The 20,777-nt window shown below is 41.5% G+C and overlaps 1 protein-coding gene and 1 long non-coding RNA gene across 3 annotated transcripts in view; both read left to right on the forward strand.

Moving 5' to 3' along the window:
- The first annotated feature begins 686 nt into the window (after nt 1-686).
- Nucleotides 687-14,956, forward strand: LOC116493420. Its single transcript, XR_004253766.1, has 5 exons — nt 687-747; nt 3,347-3,418; nt 4,136-4,226; nt 8,198-8,250; nt 13,776-14,956. It is a non-coding gene; the product is annotated as an uncharacterized LOC116493420 (long non-coding RNA).
- Nucleotides 14,957-16,149: 1,193 nt separating this feature from the next.
- Nucleotides 16,150-20,777, forward strand: part of CHD2 (chromodomain helicase DNA binding protein 2) — a 54,909-nt gene continuing 50,281 nt past the window's right edge. The window contains exons 1-2 of one of the 2 annotated variants that reach the window (XM_032194555.1): nt 16,150-16,939; nt 17,271-17,404. In XM_032194555.1, the coding sequence (XP_032050446.1) occupies nt 17,343-17,404 (62 nt within the window). In that variant the 5' untranslated portion in view covers nt 16,150-16,939; nt 17,271-17,342. The remainder of the gene's footprint in view (nt 16,940-17,270; nt 17,405-20,777) is intronic. The other variant, XM_032194554.1, reaches the window with a different exon arrangement.

Genomic DNA, 20,777 nt, shown 5'->3' on the forward strand with positions numbered 1-20,777 from the left:
GGGCGGGCGGCCAATAGGAGGCGGCGACCGCCGCGCGCGCGAGGGGGGCCCCGGGCTGTGTGTGTGTGAGGGGAGGCGGAGGGCTGAGGAGGGCGCGGCGCGGCCAATGGGAGCGCTGCGCGCCCTCGGGCCTGGCGGGGAGGGCGCGGCGCGGCCAATGGGGAGCGGCGAGCGGCGCGCGCGCAGCCGAGGGCGGGGCGCGAAGGAGCTGAGGGAGGGGGGGGGCGCGAGGAGAAGGGAGGGGAGGGGGGAGCCGCCGCGCGGCGCGGGTAGGGGGCAGGGGCCCGGTCCCGCCCCTTCCTCGCCGCAGTGAGTAGCGAGCGGGCCGCCATGTTGTGCGGGGGGAGGGGAGCGAGGCGCTGAGAGGAGACGGGCGAGAGCCGCTCGCACACACGGCACAAGATGGCCGGGGGAGCAGCCGCCGCCGCCGCCCGGCTCCCGGCCGCTTCCCCCCCGCCCGCTCCCGGCCGCTCCCGGCCGGCCGCCGGCCTCCGCCGCCGCTCTCCGGGCTTCGCTCCGGGCCCGGCGCTGCGGGGCTTGGAGGGGAGACGGAGCTCGGGCGGGCGGGCGGCTGCCGGGAGCGGAGCGCGGCGCCATGGCGGCGGGGCCGCCTCGCTCTGCCCGCGCCTCGCCCCGAGCGGCCGGGCGGGCGGCTGAGCGCCGAGCCGGGGCCCCGCCGCGGGCAGGGCGAGGAGGGCAGCGGCGCCCCGGGCCCCCCGCGGGCAGGCAGCGGGCAGCGCGGAGCCGGTAAGTGCGCGGGTCCCCTCGCTCCTCATTGTCCTTTGTCCTTGAGAGGAAAAACAAAATGTCCTTGGAGCCCGCGGGGGGAGGGGGCCGCCGCCGCGCCGCCGCCGCCACCGCTCCCCCGGGGGCCCTCGCTCGGCTCCGCCGCCCCCCTGAGGGGCTCTGGAGGGGGTCGGGGTCGGGGTGCCGCGAGGGGAGCCCCGCTCCGATGCCCCCCGCCGCCGCCGAGGGGCTCCAGCTCCGCGGGGCGCTCCCCGAGTCCCCCCCCCCCATGTAGCGCCGAGGGGCTCCGCGCAGCCCGCTGCGGCGAGGGGCTGGGGGCGGCTGCGGGTGCGCCCCGAGGGGACGGGGACGGGGACACGGGAGGGGGGGCTGCGGACCCGAGCCCCTCGGGGGCAGCTGCACGGCAGCTTCCAACTCCGCTGCAGCAGCGGCGAAGGGAGGTGGAGGGGGGGGCCGAGGGTTGGACTGCATCACCGGGGAAATGTTGAGCCCCGTAGGTCTTTAAAGAGCGGTCGGTGCCCGGTGCTGCACGGACCGGGCTCTGTCGGCGGAGTTTGTGGGAACAAAGACGCCATGTCGTTTTCTCTTAAAAATAAAACTTGGTGTTTTTTTTTTTTTTTTTTTTTTTTTTTTTTTTTTTTTTGTGGGGTGTTGGCTTTTAACTCCTTATAAGCCAGTAAGAAAAAAGAGCAGGCTGCGGATGAGACAGCTTATTACTTACTGAAACAATAGATAGAAATTTGCTTTACTTGAAAAACAGTAGTTCAGGTGCTAAACTTTAAAGAAGACTCCTAAGAATCGAATCCAATATAATTTCGCAGTTAAAGTGGCAATGCAGAAACTTAGAAGCATAAGGAAAAAAACAAAAGTCATGCCAAGTCTACAGTTTAAAGTTGGCAAAATACTACAGTTGTGATTTAGACTGCAGCAGGCGAAGAAAAGGTAGTTGCTTAAATATGAATTACACGATAGGGTTTGTCTGACAGTGAAAGCTTTTAAAAAGCGTTTCTTGGGTGACAGTTTTGTTTTTAGTATTCAGTTTATGCGTTTTTCAGGGATCTTGCAGTCGTTTCTGTTTATATAGCGTTTTTATCGTTGTTTTGTCGGTTAATAATTTAGAAGTTGTACAACACCTATTGCAAGACTTTCTAAAAACGCGAGTTTAAATGGAATGTTTTGTTTTACATTGGCTCGCATTCAACAATTACCAATTTAGGGGCAAAATTGTAATTCCAAATGTATAGAAAGTCACTCCAGTAAAGCAGGAGGTAAATATTAAGTAGGGAACTCCGATTTTAATTGGGGATTGTGTATAGCCGTATTTAAAGAATTTATTTCTTGTATTGTTGTGTACAAGGTTATAAAAGTCCGTGCAGGTTTTAAATACTGCGGTTTGAGGGAAATATACATTTTCAGTCCTTAACTGAAAATACGAATCCATCATTTCAACAATTAAATTCTCTTTTTTTTGAGGTAGAAATACAAGTTTGAGCAGCCATTGGAGTTCTATCACCTTTATGCGAGGTGTTTGGTATCTTTATCTTAGATTCGGATTATAGTGGTTTTATAACCCCAGCAACAGTTCTGTAGTGTAGAACAGGTTCTGACATACACACTTTGCTGAAAAGAAAGTTCTAGCTTTAGGTGGGGGTCTCCTGTATTTTTATTTCTTATTTTTCAATGTATTAGGGGGGTTTTCAAGGTAGTTTTGAGTTGTTTTTTAGCTACAGGAATCAAGATGGCAGTTGTCTTTGGAAAGAAATTGTTTTTATTTTTCGTGTATTTAGTGATTGTGCATTTTTGTATATATAGGATGCTGGAGTTGTAATTTAGGTATTTTATCCTGTAACATTGACGTAGTATTACATTTACCTGCATATTAACAGAATGATTTTTGAACTTACTCTTGAGTATGAAGTAATGGTGGTAAATGTAACCGCTGCAAAATTCAAGATTAAGCCTTCTCACAAAAGCGAGAAAAGTTGACTAAAGGTAATGCAAATACGGTGTTCCTTGTCTTCAAGAGCATAGCCCGGGATCTCATTAAAGGTCAAAGGACCTGAAGGTTTTAAACTATTGGAAAGGGCAAAAAAGATACCTTATTTGGGGAGATCAAGTAACTTGTGACTTAAAATTCACAGAAGCTGATGACAGAAGCCATTTTAAAACCTCTAGCAATAGCAAAATAATTTCATTTAATTTTGCATAGTCTGCTTCTTGAGACTTTAACGTGAAAGAAGTAGAGGGACTGAGAGGCAATGTGCAATAAATTACTTCTAAGGAAAAATTAAATAGGCTAGGCATTTAATCATGTACCCAAAGTAATGGGAGACAGGAGAGCAGATCAGAGCTATTCATGCAAAAACACAGAATCATGCATGTTGTATGTCAGTCACTCTTCATCTCCAATGTTTTTCTTAGCCAAGTATGTACAGCCACCCATACTTTTATTTTTAGAGTTCTAAAGATACCATTACTGCTATCGTAAGTTTTTTTTCTAACTTAATTATGTAAAGATCGATACATTTCAAGCATTTTACTTGTTCTCCTTTTCTGAAGCAAAATGCTGAAAATTCGCATACTTTCTTTTTTCTCTTAGGTAGAATTCCATGAACAATACCTTAGTTCCTGAGTGGCTTCCAGAAGAATCGTTCGTACCTTATTTTCTTAGGTAAGAGTGGCTACAACTTCTGATTGTATGTTCATTTACTTATTTTTCTATTTTGGTTTTTGCTTTTTCACTAATGTGCGGATGGGAGGGAAAAAATCTTATTTTTAAATGGTAAAGAGTACATTTTATAAATTAACTGGACTTATAAAAAGCCTTCTTTCTACATGTATGGTAGACTTATTAAAAATAAAATTAATGATGTATATGTTGCTTCTGTGTTGTTTTTAGTTTTTCTAAGGCTTTTTAAAAAGGAGATCATACGTATATACAAACACACACACATAAGCGTTGTATTTGGTGGGAAAGGACAATATGTTCATATCAACCCAAATATTCCATTTGCCCTTTTTCACCCGTGAAAACATGTGTTCAGCTTTACAAAAAACACACATTTTTTACTTAATGAGTTTGTAGCATTAATGCTTGGGCACATTGTAAAATCTGTAAATGCCAAATAACTCTAGACTTTCAGGTATTCGTGCAGAAGAATATTTTGAGGCCTCTTTCTCCTATTTGGAGACCTTAATGTTAACGCTTGGCAAATAAAGGTAGAATACTGCATTGTAGAACTCTAGGTACAATTTTTATCAATTGAAAGACTCGCTCTGTATTTTCCAAAAGTTTGCATTGGTTAAGAACATTAGGACTGTAGGTAAAATCTGTATGTATATTTGTTTTCAGACAAACCTGTTTCTTTTGTTGCTTTTTTCTTTAAAGGGTAGTACTGGATATTTTTGTTACTTCCAAAGATTCAGATGGCTGTTCAAGTTAAAAGACCTTGATCAAAATTCAGTACTGTGCACACCAGGTATGTTACATTGTGTTGTTTTTTGTTTGTTTTGTTTTTTTAAATAATAAAAGTAAATTTTGGTGAGCAAAATAGACATTACATGCTTTAGCTAAGACTATGTTGAATTTCCTTTCAAGTCAGTTTTCAAGTGCACTACGTACTAAATAACGTAACATTAACGTCTCTTCACACATTTCCTAAGATTTTTATGGTCAGGTATAAGACTTTTTTTTTTTTTTTTTAAGATTCTGAAATGGCCATCACACACTGTAGAATGAAGCTTTGCTTGCGAGGGTTGCCATTGCTACTAATGACATCCAGTTTATTTCTGGAGTTTGATTACTTAAGTTCAAGCTACTGATTTGTTTGCAACTAACGCTTGTTAAACTTTTGATTTTATACAATAAACTTAGAAATTCTCTTTTCAACTTAAATTGACTCTTAAAAGCCTAAACCCACACTAAGTCTGAATTAAAAGGTCTGTCCTTATTGCAGTAGAAAGCAGTCAGCTTTCTAATATTTTTTTAATATTTTATGCTTACTTCAGGGTTCTACATTTAGTGACAGAGTAACATGTTATACTTGGGCCATGCTCTCACCACTGTGTAATTAGAAGTTGTAAATCTTGTTTGTCTGTCTTAACTGGTTCCTTTTCACAGCTTACCATGATAATGTAGTTCTGTGTAAATTCAGGACCTCAAAGCTTAAGGCATCTTCGTGGAGACATGTATCAGAACTCTCAGAAATACTCCTGATAATTTGCTTTTTAAAAATACACAATTTATCAATATAACTTAAGAATACTGATTGTATGAGCTCCTACTTGAGCGCAGCTATTCTCTTTGACTTGGATGAAGGCTTCAGCCTGCCTCGTATAAGAGGAGTTGTATACCAATTTTGATTAAGCTTTTTAAACCTGTCTGATTGAATTAAACTTTTACGTGCAGTGAGTTACTGCTAATATGCAAGATACTAATGAATTATGTTTGTATGTATTAGATACACACTAGACACAAAATAGTAAGAAACGAGCAAGGTCGTTAGCTACGTTCTGGACCTTCATTGTGTAATTGTCTGACGAGAAGTTTGTGAACAGAAGCCTGGATAGAAATGATCTGACACCTTGAGAGGACCAGCAGAACATACTTGAAATCCTCTGTGGCTCTTTAATTTAGAGGGTCAGAATTGCCAGACACGTTTCACAGTCCATTACAATAAAGCCAAGACTGGACTGTGATTCAAATAAAAGCATATGCTCAAACCCGCAGCGTAATAATGGGTCTTGTCAACGGACTTGTCAAGCTCAAGATTTGTATTCCTCATGTTACATTCTTAAACTTCTGAAGTTAGCACTTTTAATTAACTTGCTCTTAAGGAAAGAAGGAGTAGTGTCCATGAGTTGAGTCATCTTGAGTGACCTGAGCATTTTATAACATTTGAAATGGAGCACTTCGATCTTAATTGTCTTACATATTCCCTATATCATCATGGTGCTGTTTGTGCTGAATAGATACTATAATACAAACAGCTTTAAATGTCTCTTGGTGCTTTTGTGAGCTCTTTGGAGCCTTCTTTTCTTACATGAACAACATGTTTTCGTCTAGTAAGTGGCAGCTTGCTCTTTAGGTAGGTAGTCTTCAGTAGGCTAGATGCATGTTACTGGGGATTCAAGGAAAGGTTTAAGTTCATGACCACCCTACAGCATATTAATGAGGCATAACATTTATAGGACTGACAGCTTATGTGGAAAGTCACTGGTATGGTGATGTGTTGCATCTTCCTTGCAAAAAATACTTAATGTATCCCAAGAAAGAAACTGGTGCCAAGTCAATAGCTTTAGATCAGCTGGCCTCACCTCCTCCTACGAACAGGAGATGTGCTTGCCTGATACATAGAGCTAGTAGTGCTGGTCTCTTGGGGAACAGACCTATGATGCAAGGAGTTTTCTCTGGAGTAGGCTGTGCTGTACCTATGGCATCTCTTCTGTAATTCAGAAATAAAATACAAGACAACTGTAGGACTACCTAAAAAGTCTGTGTTTATTTTTAAAACTGGGATAGCTTTCTTAATCATGCAGGGACTAGAGCAGTTATGTGACTGCTCTGTTTAAAAGATTTTCAAATTAACATTCATAAAAAAGTGCTAAATAGAAAATCCAGGTTTTAAATTTAAGCTTCAGCTGAAAAAAATATTTTTTTAATATCACACTAGTTTGTCCTTTGCATAAGCCTTCAGCTTTTGTTATGCATTTTATAGTTCGGTAGTGAATGTGTTTGGGGAATTAAGGTTTCAAAACTCAGATTGCAATGGTATATTTGAAAATGGTGGGAAAGTGATCACTCATTTATATGCATTAATGTATATCTTTGTGCTGATTTATAGAACTCATTGCTTGGTTCAAATACTCATTTTAAAGTAGAGAAGTTCTAATAGTTGTTAGTGATACTACTCTGAAAAATCCTAAATTAGTTTTCCAATTTTTTTCTGAGCTGAGAAGAATGCTCTCTGGTTAAGTCTGAACTTTACTGTTCTAGTAGAGGAAGCTGTTCCTCTGTGCTGACACGAAGGCAGATTCTTTATGCTTAATAAAGTTTCTGAGGAATTACTATAACTAGATGCTAACACCAGATTTAAAGAAAATATAAATTAACTTAAATGTAGACAATTTCTCTTTAGCTGTGCTATAAATTACTAGAAGTGACTGAGGGCTGTAACTTGAAGATCTTTCAACCGTCAGCTTTACCTTGTCTTCACGTATGAAATCATCTTCTAAGTGTTTTATTGAGTGAAGCATTTGATAACAGGAGAAAAGGAGGCTTAAAGGGTGTAAGTAAGCCTCTTTGCCTAGTTCACGTCTTAAGCTTTGTAAATGTTCTCTGAGTAAATGACTGATAGATGCCGTTTGGAGGATCAGAGTCCAGTAACCATGTTGTGTTTGTTCTACGAAGTGCTCATCCACCATTTTACAATTACCTCAGCTTCGTGCTTCCATTTGTTAACTGCAGTTGGATCACATTTTAAAGGCATGTTTTAAACATGCAAATTTCATACCCACTTTGATACACTACATGATAGTGGCAGTTTAGGACTCTGGATTTTTATTTTTCCTTCCTTGAAGGGATCTTTTTCCATATTAATTCTTTCAAGTAATTTATTATCAACAAATAAGTTTGTTCTATTGATCTGTTTGTTTCTTCCTACACATCTGAGTAGCCATCAGTTGGAAGTTGGAAATCAGAACATTGTAGAAAATGAAGCACAGTATGGTGTCACCAAATAGGTTATTTTTTTTTACATTATTGGAAGCTATGTTCTAAGTAGATTGAGAGAGTTCACAAGAGAAGCAGTTTGTTTTTTCATGTTAGGAGGATAACTTGTATAGCTTATGGTAGCGGGTTACTTAATACAAATGAAATTCACAGTTGAAAAAGGGGGTTTAGGTGAGTTGATAGGTTTCAGGTTTTATTTTAATCCTGTTACCTCTCTGTAAAGTGATAGAAGTTAGATGTTAGATGTTTAATGTGGACTGCCAGTAAGCATTTTCCAAGTGGAATTTTCAAATTTGGGACTTGAACATAATGAATAACTTCATAGGATATAGATCAGATAACTTATTCCGTATCAGTGGGTTAAACAATTCTTCTACGCCTAACTGATACTGCCTTTTAGAAAAATTAGTATTCTAATCATTTATCTGTGGAGGACAGATTAGTTTCAGCATATTTATACTTTGTTTTTCCTCCAGGGGATTTGTGTGCAGGTTTAGGTCTGATTTTTTGGGGGGATTGCAGAGGTTCTCTGATAGCAGGTTGCCTAGTCATACCTCGTGTTCAACTTCTTGATAAAAATGTCTACTGTGCCATATGTTGTGGTCTGCTGGAAGTGTTTTAATTGAGGGATAGGACTACTGTAATAGACTTAGGCTAATGTTCAGGTTTTCTAGATCTTTGTCTTAAATTTTAGCATTTAACATATTGTTTTCCCTACAGATGTGTTGAGGAATTTACTGTAAGCAAAATAACTGCTCTTGGTTGAAGCACTGGTAAGTTGTTATTCCTAATAACATTCACTTTTTAGCTTTAATAACTAAAAAAAAAATATGCAAAAAAACCCACACATGGCCATAATGTTTAACTTGCTAAAGTTTTTGGATGAATACATCCTGAAGTTCCTTAAAGTGTGCTTGTGTGAGTGTTTCTGGAAGGCTCGCTGAGAAGGGCACAGCAGCATTCTTTCTGGGCTGCTCAGGAATGAAAGCTATGCTTGGGTGGCACTCTCAACCTGTCTTGCTGGAGAACAGCTTTCATACGTAATTGTGGTACTTGGGCCTTCTGCTTCAAAGTTAACTCCGTATTTCTTGGAGAACTCTTAAATCATAGATCTGCTTGTTCAGAAGGGTTTGATATGCCCATGTCTGTCACCATAGAGAAATCCTACATGCCTTACAATGGAGGTAACAAATAGTGGGGAAAGTATCATAGTAGGATTAATTTGCCTTACACACCTCATGTTGTATTTCTGTGCTCCTCAGCATCACCTGAGGGTCTTGGAGCAAATAGTAATTGTCTCCAGAGGTACTTCTTTTGTGATTGTTCTCTTTCTGTTTGTCAGTGTTTCAGCTTTGCAGAGAAAACCATATGTAATGTTGATACAGTTGGCTATATTAAACTGCCAGCTGATACATTTCATTTCAGAATCATTCCCCATACAGTCAAATGAAGAACTGGCAGGCTTGAATAGAAAAATTCATTCAGTTCTGTACGGGATGTATATGTGGGGGTAGGCTTGCCTCCAGTTCCCTTTACTAAAAGAAATTTGGTCTTGATAACCTTTTGCTGTCTCTAGCATGAGACAGCTCTTCCACACTTTTAATTAGGACGTCCATTGGATTTTGCGTACATGAAGTGACTTTTTAGTGGGAGGCTCTGCATTCCTGTAGAACTGCGCTTCAGAATGTCTCTTTAAAAGAGACAGTTTCTTGGAGGCAGTTCTTTCCCTTTGCAAGGGTACCTGATTGAGTAATGCCTGCCTTAGACTACAGATGGCTTGAAAAAAAATGTTCCAAGATGCAAATACTCTCATTTCAGTGGCTAGATGGTAGCTGGTAATTTTTAACTGTCCAATGGTTACGTATGTTAGCAGAGACCTCCAGCAACCATTCCGAACTGGTACAAGCTGCCATCTATGCTGCCTTAGGTGCCAGAAAAGCAGCCGCTCCCTGCTTGTACTCCAAAGTCCCTTGCTTTCTTCTGATCTGCTCACGTGATGTGAAGACTAATGTAGAGCTCTTCTGAAGGAAAAAAGGAGTGTGTGGGGATAAGGAGCATACCGCTCCTGAACATGTTATTGTGGCCTTGTGCTGCTTTTTGTTACGCTTCATTTTGAGCCAATTTATCACGCAATCTGCAATCCTGAAGCAAAACAATAGAAACAGATGAACCTTGAGGAATTCGGTTCCTATTGTGTGTGCCTGTTCTGGTGATCTTTGCTTAGTGCCTCATCTCTTCTACTGCTTTGTGAATTTTATTATGTTGCTTTTTACAAAGTTTTAAGCTATGTCTCACAGTGCAGATACATGTATAAAGGCATAGTTCTTACTATGTTGCAAGTAAATGTTGCTCCTTCCAACTATTCCTTGAAACTGTTGCTGTGCTGTCCACTGTTACCTTTCTTTCCAGGTCACCTGCTATAATCTTTAAATATGTGAGTCATTATTATGTTCCATCTCAATATTAAATCCTTATCTCTGTTTCCTGCATCTTTCTGTGTGCATTTCTGTTTTCTCTCATTGAATTGTAAATAGGCTGTGTCAGATTTGGTGTCTTGTGTAGGAATTTGGCTTCAAAGTTACACACTGAGTAATTATTCCATCTTTCTGTTTTGCAATCTTTACCTAGAGGAGGGGATGGATGTGAAACTGAACTACAGGAATAGTTGTCCTCAGAATGAGTTGCTTCAAAATGCATTTGTAAAAGAACATAGAAATGTATGGATCTTGAAAGAGCGCAGTATTCCCTTCTCTGTTTGCCAACATAATCATGCTTAGTTGAAACGCTAATGTTTAAATACAGTTTTCTTTGAATTAGAAAGGGGAGAATACTTGAAGACACCGTGAGCTTTATTGAAATTGGCACACTTTGCTTATTCAACAACATTTACGTGGTTTATCTTAATTTAGGCCCAAATCTTAATGATACTTGCTGTTTTAAAAAAAAAAAATGTGGTTGCTTGGTTTTAAAAATAAAACCTCTAAAGAGTGCATCAAGTCTTTGCTCACATCTTACTGGAAATTAATTTCTAAATCTGAGAAAACTGGAAGACAGCCTTGCTCAGCTAAAACCACCTGATCCTACAGGAGGAGGTGTGCTCTCAGTGCTGTGCTTATTGCACATGTAATGAGGTAGAAGAGGACTTAGGACTGCCCAGAATACGTACTTAGTTACTTACTCATTGTAGGCTCTAGATGTCAATAAAGGGCGTACCTGCCTTTCCCTCTAGAATGCAAGTTACCAGAGAGGTGTCTGCAAGGAGTAAAATCTTTAATGAACTTTGGAGTGTAGGACTTGAGGTTTTCTTTGTCGGAACCTCATTCTGTCCATTCAGCTCCCTCTGTTGGAGTGAATTCCCTTTACTAGTAATTTGTCATCTCATTGTACAAACTTTCCAGCATGAGAGACTTCAGTATGAACATTCGGTAACTGTGCTGGTGTCTTATGCACTTGCATTGCCCCATGATTGTTTTACATTTGTTACTGGCCTTTGATGTTGTACTTCAGGAATAGGGAGTTTAAGCAGACACAAGGATTGAGGCCCTGGCATAAGGCCATGAGGGATGTCTTCTATTGCTTTGAGCCCCGACTAGGTAGAGTTACACAAAAATAATTACAGAAACCTAAAGCAAAACTTTTTAACTTAGATGTTTCAAAAACTGTTGCCATATACCTTGAGGAGTGGCAGTGAATGGTTTCTCTCTGTTACTACAGACTTGTCAAATTGTTACCAGGGATCTGAGGGAAACTCACAGAATTGTATGGACTACCAAGGCCCTTCATTAATCATGGCCAAAGTGCTGGGTTTGGAAACAAATACAGTAAACAGTAGATAATACAAGTTTGAAAAATTGAATGTTGCCCAACTGATGCTAGGGAAGGAATGAAATATTCAATGTCATCTGGGGAAAAAAGGCTATTCAGTGGCTTACATTAAATGTAGGATCACTGCATATGCCTTAGTGGAGGAGGAGTATATTTTAGCAACATCATTGAATTTTTTTAGCAAAGTGTGCCTTAAAGACAACGTGAGTAAACAAGTCCTGTGAAATCTTTTAATGCAAGTGTAGATTTCACATGAAGAAACTTGGTCATTACTGTGGTGTCTTCAATACATGAACAGCTTTTAGACCAAGGGTTGTTGTAGCATGTTCTTAATTTTATTACCAGTTCTGTTTACTACTAATTATTTTACAAGGTCAAAAGAAGAGTATAAAGTGAATGTGACAGGGTTACTCACAAAGTTTTTGCTACAACCAAATGTAGGTAAGCCTAGTAGAGAAACCTGCCCTTAAATTGCTTTTGGCAGATCTCATTAGTGTCCAAGGCAGAAGGCTAACCCAACTGTAAAGGGTCTTACAAGGTTGAGTAATGTGTAACTGAATCACATTTTTGAGAGGCAGGGAAGGCTCGTATCAGTAATTAAATTCACTTATTTTTTAAAATAACTGAATTATTTTAAATACATTATAGAGTTTACACTGCACTCCTCTTAGTACCTCTGAATATCTCATTGTAACAATAACAGACAATGTTGTGGTGGTATAATTTTAATGTTTTGGTACTTCAGTTAAAACATCAGTGTAAAAAATATCCAAAATATTATCTTCAAACCTCCAAGCTTGAAATTAAGAGTAGTGCATCAGTAAGAATGCAAAAACAAACATTAAAAACAACCAACCAAAACCCCAAGCTGTTTCTTTAGGTTAGCATGGAAAAGAAACTCTTCCAAATATTTAATTTATGCCTTAATTGAGGATGAGTTGAATGCTAGAAACAGAATACAGCAAACCAAAATGTTTGATTTTTGCTTTTGAAAATGTAAAGATTTCATGGGCTGACTAATTATTAGTACTGTACCTGTTGCACAATGTAAAGCAAAGTGAATTACAAGATCTTGCATTCACTTCTGTGCATTGTGCTGCTTTTCCACTGTGCTTAAAGCAAGGAAGAACGCTGCATATGGAGGAGTATTAAGTCTAAGACACATGGGCAGATGTGAAAGTCAGATGAAGGAAGGCTTGTTGCACTGGTTCCATTGCTGTTTGCTTTGCTGTTACTGGTTATTTTGAGATGAGAATGGAGAAACTTGAATGGTGAAGAGACCACTAGATGGCTCCACTGGTTTTTTGCTGTACTCTGGGTAATTTCTGTGTCACTTGTGAGAATGTGAACAAAATTATCATGGGAAACACATAATGGTGGAGTTGGCTTTCAGACTAAAAATGAGGTTAAAGATGTACATGGTCAAAAGAAGAAAGTAATGCTAGAGTGCAGATACTCAAAAATCATGAAGACATTTTAAAGTCTTTCTTGTGTATCACTCATCTCCTACAGTCATCATTTGTTTTAAAATAATGTTCTTACCATTTTGGAATTTCCTGTACTTGATTTTTGCATGTTAGGAGGACGAGTAGTTTTCTTGAAGTACATCAGCTTATTTTTTCTTGAAAGAAACTGTAAAGCTGGGAATGTGTGGTTTGTTTTCATCCACGTGGAAGTCATTTGATCAGTTTGGTTTCTGTCACTCACCTGTGGGTTTGATTGTTGTTACATGAAGAGTAAAGTTGGAATATGCCTCAGGAGTAGTATGGTGGCCTTACTTGAAGCAACTAGTGTAACTCGTGACCATTTTCATCTGCCTTCTGACATGTCCTTTCCCACCAGTAACTAGATCAGCCATTCTGTTCCTTTTGTACGCGTCTTTTTTGTTGCCTTGTATGTCTTCCATGAGCTGGAAAACTGGGTTAAGATGGTGGAATTTTAGTAATGTCTTGTCTTCAGTCACCATCTTTATACAAGAAACCAGTTTTCATGCCTCTGCGTTGGTTTTGATGGATGTCTGTGTTTGAAGAAAGGAGAATGGACAGCAGTTAAAAGCTTTGGCTCAATTAAAATAAATTTGGCTTTCCTCGCAGCAGTGTAATCCTTAGTCAATGGGTCAGTCCAATAAAGATGGCTGCCAAAGCAAATCTTGTATTTTCCCCCTGATGATTTCTTCGGTATGGGGAATAAAAATTAAATGGAGTTTATGGAGCCTGAAAAGGCTCTTGAGCTTCTAATCAATTGTCCCATGCTTCCTTATAGTTTGGGTTAAAGTATGTATTTTTGACTCTTGAACTGCTGAATTGACCTCGTTAGTTCACGATAAAAGTAGATGTTCTCGGATGCATAATACGGAATGAAAGCAGCAGCATTTATGCTTAAATTATTTTAAGGTACAGTAGTTGAATGTCTCTAGTTTAAAGATGAGATGATCTGTATTCCAACAGCATTTTTCTTTTAATTTTCCATAAAGAATCCAGTCAGATGAAGAGTGTCAAAAGGAGTCTGCGAATGAGACCAAGATGGCATTTCCACTGTTGATTGAGAGGTTGAGGAAATGGACTAATGCATGAGTGCTGTGATATATCTGTCCAAGAAAAGGACGTTAAAACATGGACTCCCGTGTTATTAAACCAGAGAAGATCTGGGTTGTGATCATCTGATCAAAATGGACTTTGCACTTGAATTAATCAGGGGACTGTATCAGTGACAATCCAATGATGGATCTGTTTGAGGATCGGGTGGCAAAAATTTATTCCCAGGTTATGTATGCGTAAAAGGGAAATGAATGTGGTAAAAGATCTGCTGCTACCCCTTTGGAGAAAATGTATTTTTTTTTTAAAGTGATTTAATAAAAGGCTTTGGTTTCTTTCATGCTTCGTGTTTGTCCTTTCTGGCTGAATCTTTTTTTATTGTGTTGATATTTAAATGTCTTACATTTTTGGTTGGTATGAAAGCTGCCAAGCACTAAAGGCAAGGTAATTTCCTTTTTATATTCTTGATTTTCTTTTAAAATGTGGTTTTCATTTACAAATTATCTTCACTTTGCCGTGACTTCTAATGAATTTTCTGGTTTGTTCATTCAGGTGCTTAATGTTAGGCGTTTTTCAGTACTTGCTGTGTTGTCAGGGTACTTGTGCTAAACTTGGTGAAGTTATTTTAAGGTGGAATCAATATTATTTGAAGGCATAGCAAATATGATATAATAAAGGAGTACTTAAATATTTTGTGTCAGTTTTTTAGGTATGCTGATTCAGCCATGTGTATGAACAGAAACTTTCACCAGATTTTCTGGGCAACATACTTCCTCGGCAGTCTGTTCTGTCTTAAATTTGTTCTGTACAAGTGCGTAATCTCCTTCACCGCTATTTAATGTAGGCTTAGCTGCCTGGTACCATAGCATGTATTTGATGAGAAAAACTGAGTTAATTTTCTTACTGGTACTGATGATGGTCACCTTTACAAACGAATTTTAAAATGGTTCTTATGTTTAAAAATGGATATTTCTAACTTTCTCATGGATGAAATAGTTGAAATGTAGCTGCCTTCCTAAGTACATTTTACCTGAACTTTACGTGGTCTTCGTCATTTTGGTTTTCTAGCAAAAGACTATGGTGGTGCTGAGAACCTAGGCAATATTGTTTCTGTTTATTTTTTAAAAAAAAAGGCTAAAAAATATCCAAATGCTGTGTGTTTAGCTCTTTGGTTTCCTCAGTCCTCTTTGTAAATAACTGACCTCAACCATAATGAATTGCTCGTACTTGTTTAATACAGCTATTTTGATGATTGCCTGCTGAAGTTTCTTTGCCATGTGTTCTGTGGTGTTGTTGGATACTGGGACCAACCTAAAGGGAGCCATGTTCAGAGGAATGCATTTCTTTAGTGGTAGTCAAAATTGCTTGGAATTTGATGTTGTATTTTGTTAGTTCTTGCAGTTTAGGTGCAAGGGGTCTTTCTGTAAATAACCGCTAAACTGAGATGGTGCAAAATGGAGTGTGACGACAGAGCGTGCCTTCTCGAACCCCTTGGGATGGAGACGTGATAGGTTGTTGGGAGACGTGGATGGCAAGCGTGTAGTGGAGTTGAAAGGATCTTGGTTGAGCTGGTAGAAGCCAATGGTGCCAAGCTGTTGGGATGCTGTGTGGTGGATGGACCTCATAGAGGTCTCAGCTAGCCCATGACCCTCTTCCCCCCAGCAGTCCCCCAGTGGCTGATTTCTCTGTCGTGGTGTGATGCCCACGATTACGCAGGATTTCCTTGTGCGTTAGGCAGTTGGTTGCTTGAAGGAACACAACTGGTGGTGGGGGTGCTTGGATCTCATCCATCTCCTCCGTGAGAGCTCCTCTCAGTTCTGGGATGGTGAACATGGGATATGGCTTGGATTTCTACGTCTCCATCTTGGCTGTTCCGTGGTTTGAAAAATCATTTGTCTTGTTAAAAAATCCCTTAATGACCATTAATGGGTTAAGAATGGGAATTGGAAATAACCCTTCCAATGGTGCCGGACTTATTTTACAGCAGTGCCTTCGCGCATCTGATGAAAATGGCGTAACTGTTGGATTTTTGGTGTTGGGCAGGACCACTAGGGAGGCGCTGTCGAGCTGGAAGGGGTTGTTAGTGCTGTGGGGCTTTCTTAGGAGCGTGTGAGGCTTCTGTCCCAAGCTCTGCGTGCAAGTGTTGGGTGCCAAAAGGAGGAGCTGTTGTCTGGGGGTACTATTACTTAATTTAAAAAAAGCTGCCCCTTGGGTGGGGTGACCCCCAAGGTGGGCTGTTGCTGCCTGCATGGCTGTGAGCTCCACTTCCATTCTTTCAAAATGGCTTGTAACAGCACCACTTCCTGTCCAGGGAGGAAGTAATTTTAGCCCAAGCAGTGAAATATTTAGCAAATCTTTAAAACAAAAGGCACAAATTACATTCCTTTCTGGTTTCAAAAGGGTGCCTGAGCCACATGGGGTTAAGGTGCCCCTTCAGCTGGGGTAGTTGGAAGAAGCCAGGGCTGTGGGGGGTAGCAGGCACCCTTTAGGTGGAGGCTATCTCTTTTTTTGGTAGAAATGAAGGGGTGGGTCTATGGTACATCACCTGAGTTGTGGGGTAAATGTAGAGAGTGTCAATCAAAGGCAGAGCTCAGAGCTGGGAAGGAGCTCTAGATGGCGGCTGTGCCTTAGAGAGAGCGCGCTCAGCTCCGTGCCTTCCCCAACACTTTACGCAACTTTCCCTAACTTTCGGGCAGCCTCAGGGGGCCCCCACAGCCCCTTGCCTCTCCTAGGCACTAATTGGGGGCCGAGCGGACCTTTTTCGGGCAGAAAAGCAGCTTTTGAGGGCTCCCTTTTCGTGCCTTGCTGGAAAGAAGAAGCCGTGGAGAGAGCCCAGGTCGTTGTTTTTCCAGCTTAGAAGCCATGGCGTACCTCCATTTTTGTGCGCTCTCCTAATGAGCTTTTTCCCCCGGACATTTTTGTACTAATTATCGCTTCTTTTGCTTTATCGGCAGCATATTTTTGGAATTAGAATATATATTTTTTTTCATTTTTTGAAATTCGTATTTTATTATTTGAACTCTAAATATTTTGGATCTAATGTTTTTCCACGACCCGAAACTAATATCGACTTGGTCCTGGCGGCGGTGCATGGATCAGGTAGGTGAGCAATTAATAATAATAATTTTTAGATTTCTGCCGTTTTGAGTACTTTGATTTTCGACCGATTTGAGCTGTATTGGGATGACGCAATAAGATTCAGAGATTATTTGCATCCAGTGTTACTTTGGGAAAGTTTGCAGGATGCTCCTCTACTGTGTTTATTCTCCGATTTTTCTTCTAAAAACGATTATTTGTTTTAAATCTCCGTTTTGCCGTGTTGATCAGTGTTGTGTATTGTTATAACAATATCATTGCAGCGTCAGGACTTTGTTCCTGATAATGAAAGCCAGTGAAACAAACTGGGACCTTACCTTTCTTTCAACTTTTGACAGTAAATACCTGGGCACAGGACTTCAAAGCAAACAGACACCCCTGGCCCCCTCTTAGTATTTAAGAATAAAAAGATGATGAGAAATAAGGACAAAAGCCAAGGAGAGGAGGGTTCAGTCCACAGCAATGCATCGAGGTATGATCTATCAACTTTCTTTTTTTTTGTTAAACCTGTGAATACCCTGTTTACTTTGACAGCCTTAGGTTACTGTCAGTGCTTAATACAAAACATTTTACTGATTTTGTTTCCTTTTTAAGGAATGACCTTGAGATTGTTAGCGTGCCACACCCTAATTTTTTTGGTAGCAATTTCTGAAAGTTGTGTTGTGACTTAAGGGCCCATGTCATAGTCAAAAGGTACTGTACCTTTATTCAGGGGAGCCCTTTTCTCTGTATTATGTTTTTCCACCTTTTGAATTTCAGTTTTTAGGTTTTTTGTGCTGTGAAAAATGACCTTGTCGGTTTAGCCATTGCTGCATTGCACCATTTTACATACAAGGCAAATTTTTCTTTGAAGAATCTCAGAAGTCTAAACTTTAACTGAGGGCCATACAGAAGCCTGGTGTAGTAGTAAATTATAGTAAATAGGCACAAGAAAAAGTTACATGAATGAAAAAAAGCTCATTTTAAAATAAAAACTGGAAAGTGCCTTTCTGTCCGATACTTCTTACTTCAAATTTTATTTGAGCTTGTGGAACTTTGATATTGTTTCGATATTTTCGAATATTTTGATACAATTTAAACCAGACTTTCCCCTGCTGGTTGTAGCATTTTGTATTATAAAATATAAACCGGGACTGTTAACAAGAGGCTGTGCAAATGCTTTGCCTGTTTGTTTAAGGTATTTTTGCTCGGTGTTTTTATTTACTTTTGTCAAGTAATGGGATTCTTCACAGATTTTCATAAATTTAACCTCGATGTGGGAGAAGTATGGAATATTGAAAATGTTTCTTTGCTAGGAATGCTGAAATACAATTAGTGGGTTGCTCGTTTTGTATTTAATGAGTCGGCTTTTTCGAATATTGGAAATTAAACTATATGCATTTTTGTTCTCTAGTTTGTAAATACAGTTTTGCATTTTGTTAATTTTGATTGAATTGTGGCCTGTTTATTTTTTTTTTCCCTCTGGTGTTAAGTAATTTTTAAGTAACATTAATAAAAAAAATTCTGAACTGTTTGTTGTATCACATGTGCTCTGTGTGATGTTTGCAGGTGTTTGAATAGTATTTTTGATACTTAGTATTTAACCTTCCTCAAACACAAACTTGAAATACTGTGGGAATGTATACATTATTGAATTACTGTAACCTAACGTAAATTTTTATGGTATTCTGGATGTATTCAGTCTGCAGTCAGATTTTAAATCCTAAAATGGATGTAGGTAAGTTTGTTTAATTTGAAACTAGTATTAATCAAATTAGCCTCAGGGACTGTTGAAGCATTGCATATAGCACCTATACAGTGCTTCTACAACGCAGTTTAAGAACACAGCAGATTTTCAAACCTTGCTATCCTTATTATTAGAAAAACTTCAAATATTGCTTAAAAAGTCAATTTTAAAAAGAAGTTCAGTGGTATTCACCTTCTTTAAGTCTTCATGCATTTTTTAAAATGTGTATTATTAGCAAAGCAATAATAGATGTAATTTGTGCAGGAAATCTGAATTAAGGTAGTTCATTGGTGTTAGAAGTATGCTGAGTATGAGATGAAATCGGAGACATCCAGCAGTAGCTCCACAGCAAAAAGACCTTTGTCCTTAGGGTTATTATATTTGCATAGTCTCACATGTGTGATTTTGCTGTTTTCTTTGAAAGGTTGTTTATCTCGATTTATGTGTAACACCTGTTGTGTGAGGTTGCCCTCCCTCTTACAATTTTTTTCCTCAAAATAAACTTGCTGTGGGTATCATCTACTCACCTGAAGTGTGGGAACAATTGAACACAGGATATTTGTGAGTGAGCCCTGTCGAGCTTGCTTCTGAGCTGTGAGTCAGCTGAATGTCGTAAAATGTGCTTTACTTCCTGAGGTTGACTTTTAAGTTGCAGGGGAAATGATTTCTAGGAAGTAAAGCCACCAGTTTGCTTTACTGTAGCCCTGAAATGCATTGATGTCTGCACTTCACATGCTGCCAGCCAGTTTTCTCCTCAATTGTGAGACTAGCTCAGATTCTGCGTGTAAATTTGTGAATTCTTGTTACATAATCCTTGGTTGGAGGCCTGAGTGGTGGCAACGGGTGGAAAAGGTAGATGTAACTGGTGTGCCACTTACCTGAGCTGGAGATGCCGAAATACAGGACTAGGAGAAGGCATTCAGGGAGAAGAAAACATACCTGTACTCTTGGTACGCTGCCTGGGGAGCGTGTTTGAAATTGACTCCTGTGTTGCCAGTTGTAAGAAAGTGAAAGGATGTGCTGAATAAATCAGAATGCCTCTTGAGAATTGTCCTGGAGCAGGTGATTGTTCCTGGGGGACAGCTGGTGTTAACTCTTCAGCCTGTAAACTGAGGGGTGTGAGCTTTCTGGTGCCTCTCAGGGGGAGCAGCAGCACCTGCCCTTTGTGTTCAGGCACTGCCCACAGCGCTGCTCTGCCCCAGGGGGAAGTGCTTCATCTCACGGGACTTCCTCCACCTAGGCTAAAAGTTGGGATGCAGCACTTCAGTGCCCACCGCCCGTGTGTCTGGGATGTGCGTGAGACAGCACCAAACACAACCCTGGTGTGTTTTCTAGCATCTTCTGCACTGCTGTTCCTAAATGACATGCTCTTGGCGAGGACACGCTCCCAGCACAGCCCTGAGGGGAGCTGCAGAAGCAGAAGGCGGGCAGGGGGCCCGTGAAGCCGGCCGGGCGTGAGCCCTGAGGGGCACAGCGGGCAGCAGCAGCCCGGCGTGCTGCTCCCCCTCCGCCTACCCTTGTTGGGGTCGCCACGAGGCTTGGGGCCGCACTCGGGCTTCTCTCACCGTTTTGGGGCAGAAAACGAACAAAATAATCCCACAGAGGGCCAGGCGTCGAGCCGAAGGGGCGTCCCTTCGGCCGCCGGGGCTCGGGCGCTCCTCAGCGAGCGCCTCAGGCTTCTCCCCGCGCGCGCGGCAGCCATTTTATGGCTGAGGCGGCCACACCGCGCCGAGCGGGCTGCGAGCGGCAACACCACCGGCCACCCACCCCCCTCGGCTCCCCGCTGCCCGGGAGGGGGACGGGGAGGAGCTGGGCGCTGCCCCTTCGGGACCGTCCCCGCCGCTTGGACGGAGCGGGGGGCTCGGGGCTCGGCAGCACTTTGGTGCGGGGCCAGGCGAGTCACAAAATGGCTGTTCTTTGTGCCGCAGCGCTGACAGGCAGGCACACTGCGGCGCTCCGCGCGCTCCGCCGCCAGCAGGAAGCTGCTGAGGGGAGGGGAGGGAAGAGAAGGGAAAGGGGGGGGGGGGGTTCAAAGGGCGGCTGCTGCGCCGCCACCGCCGCCATTGGCTGCGCGCTCAGCCAACGCCGCCGGCCCCGTGTGGAGGCTGCGCCCCGCGCT

The sequence above is a fragment of the Aythya fuligula genome, chromosome 11, assembly GCF_009819795.1.
Source record: "Aythya fuligula isolate bAytFul2 chromosome 11, bAytFul2.pri, whole genome shotgun sequence".
Classification (NCBI taxonomy): domain Eukaryota; kingdom Metazoa; phylum Chordata; class Aves; order Anseriformes; family Anatidae; genus Aythya; species Aythya fuligula.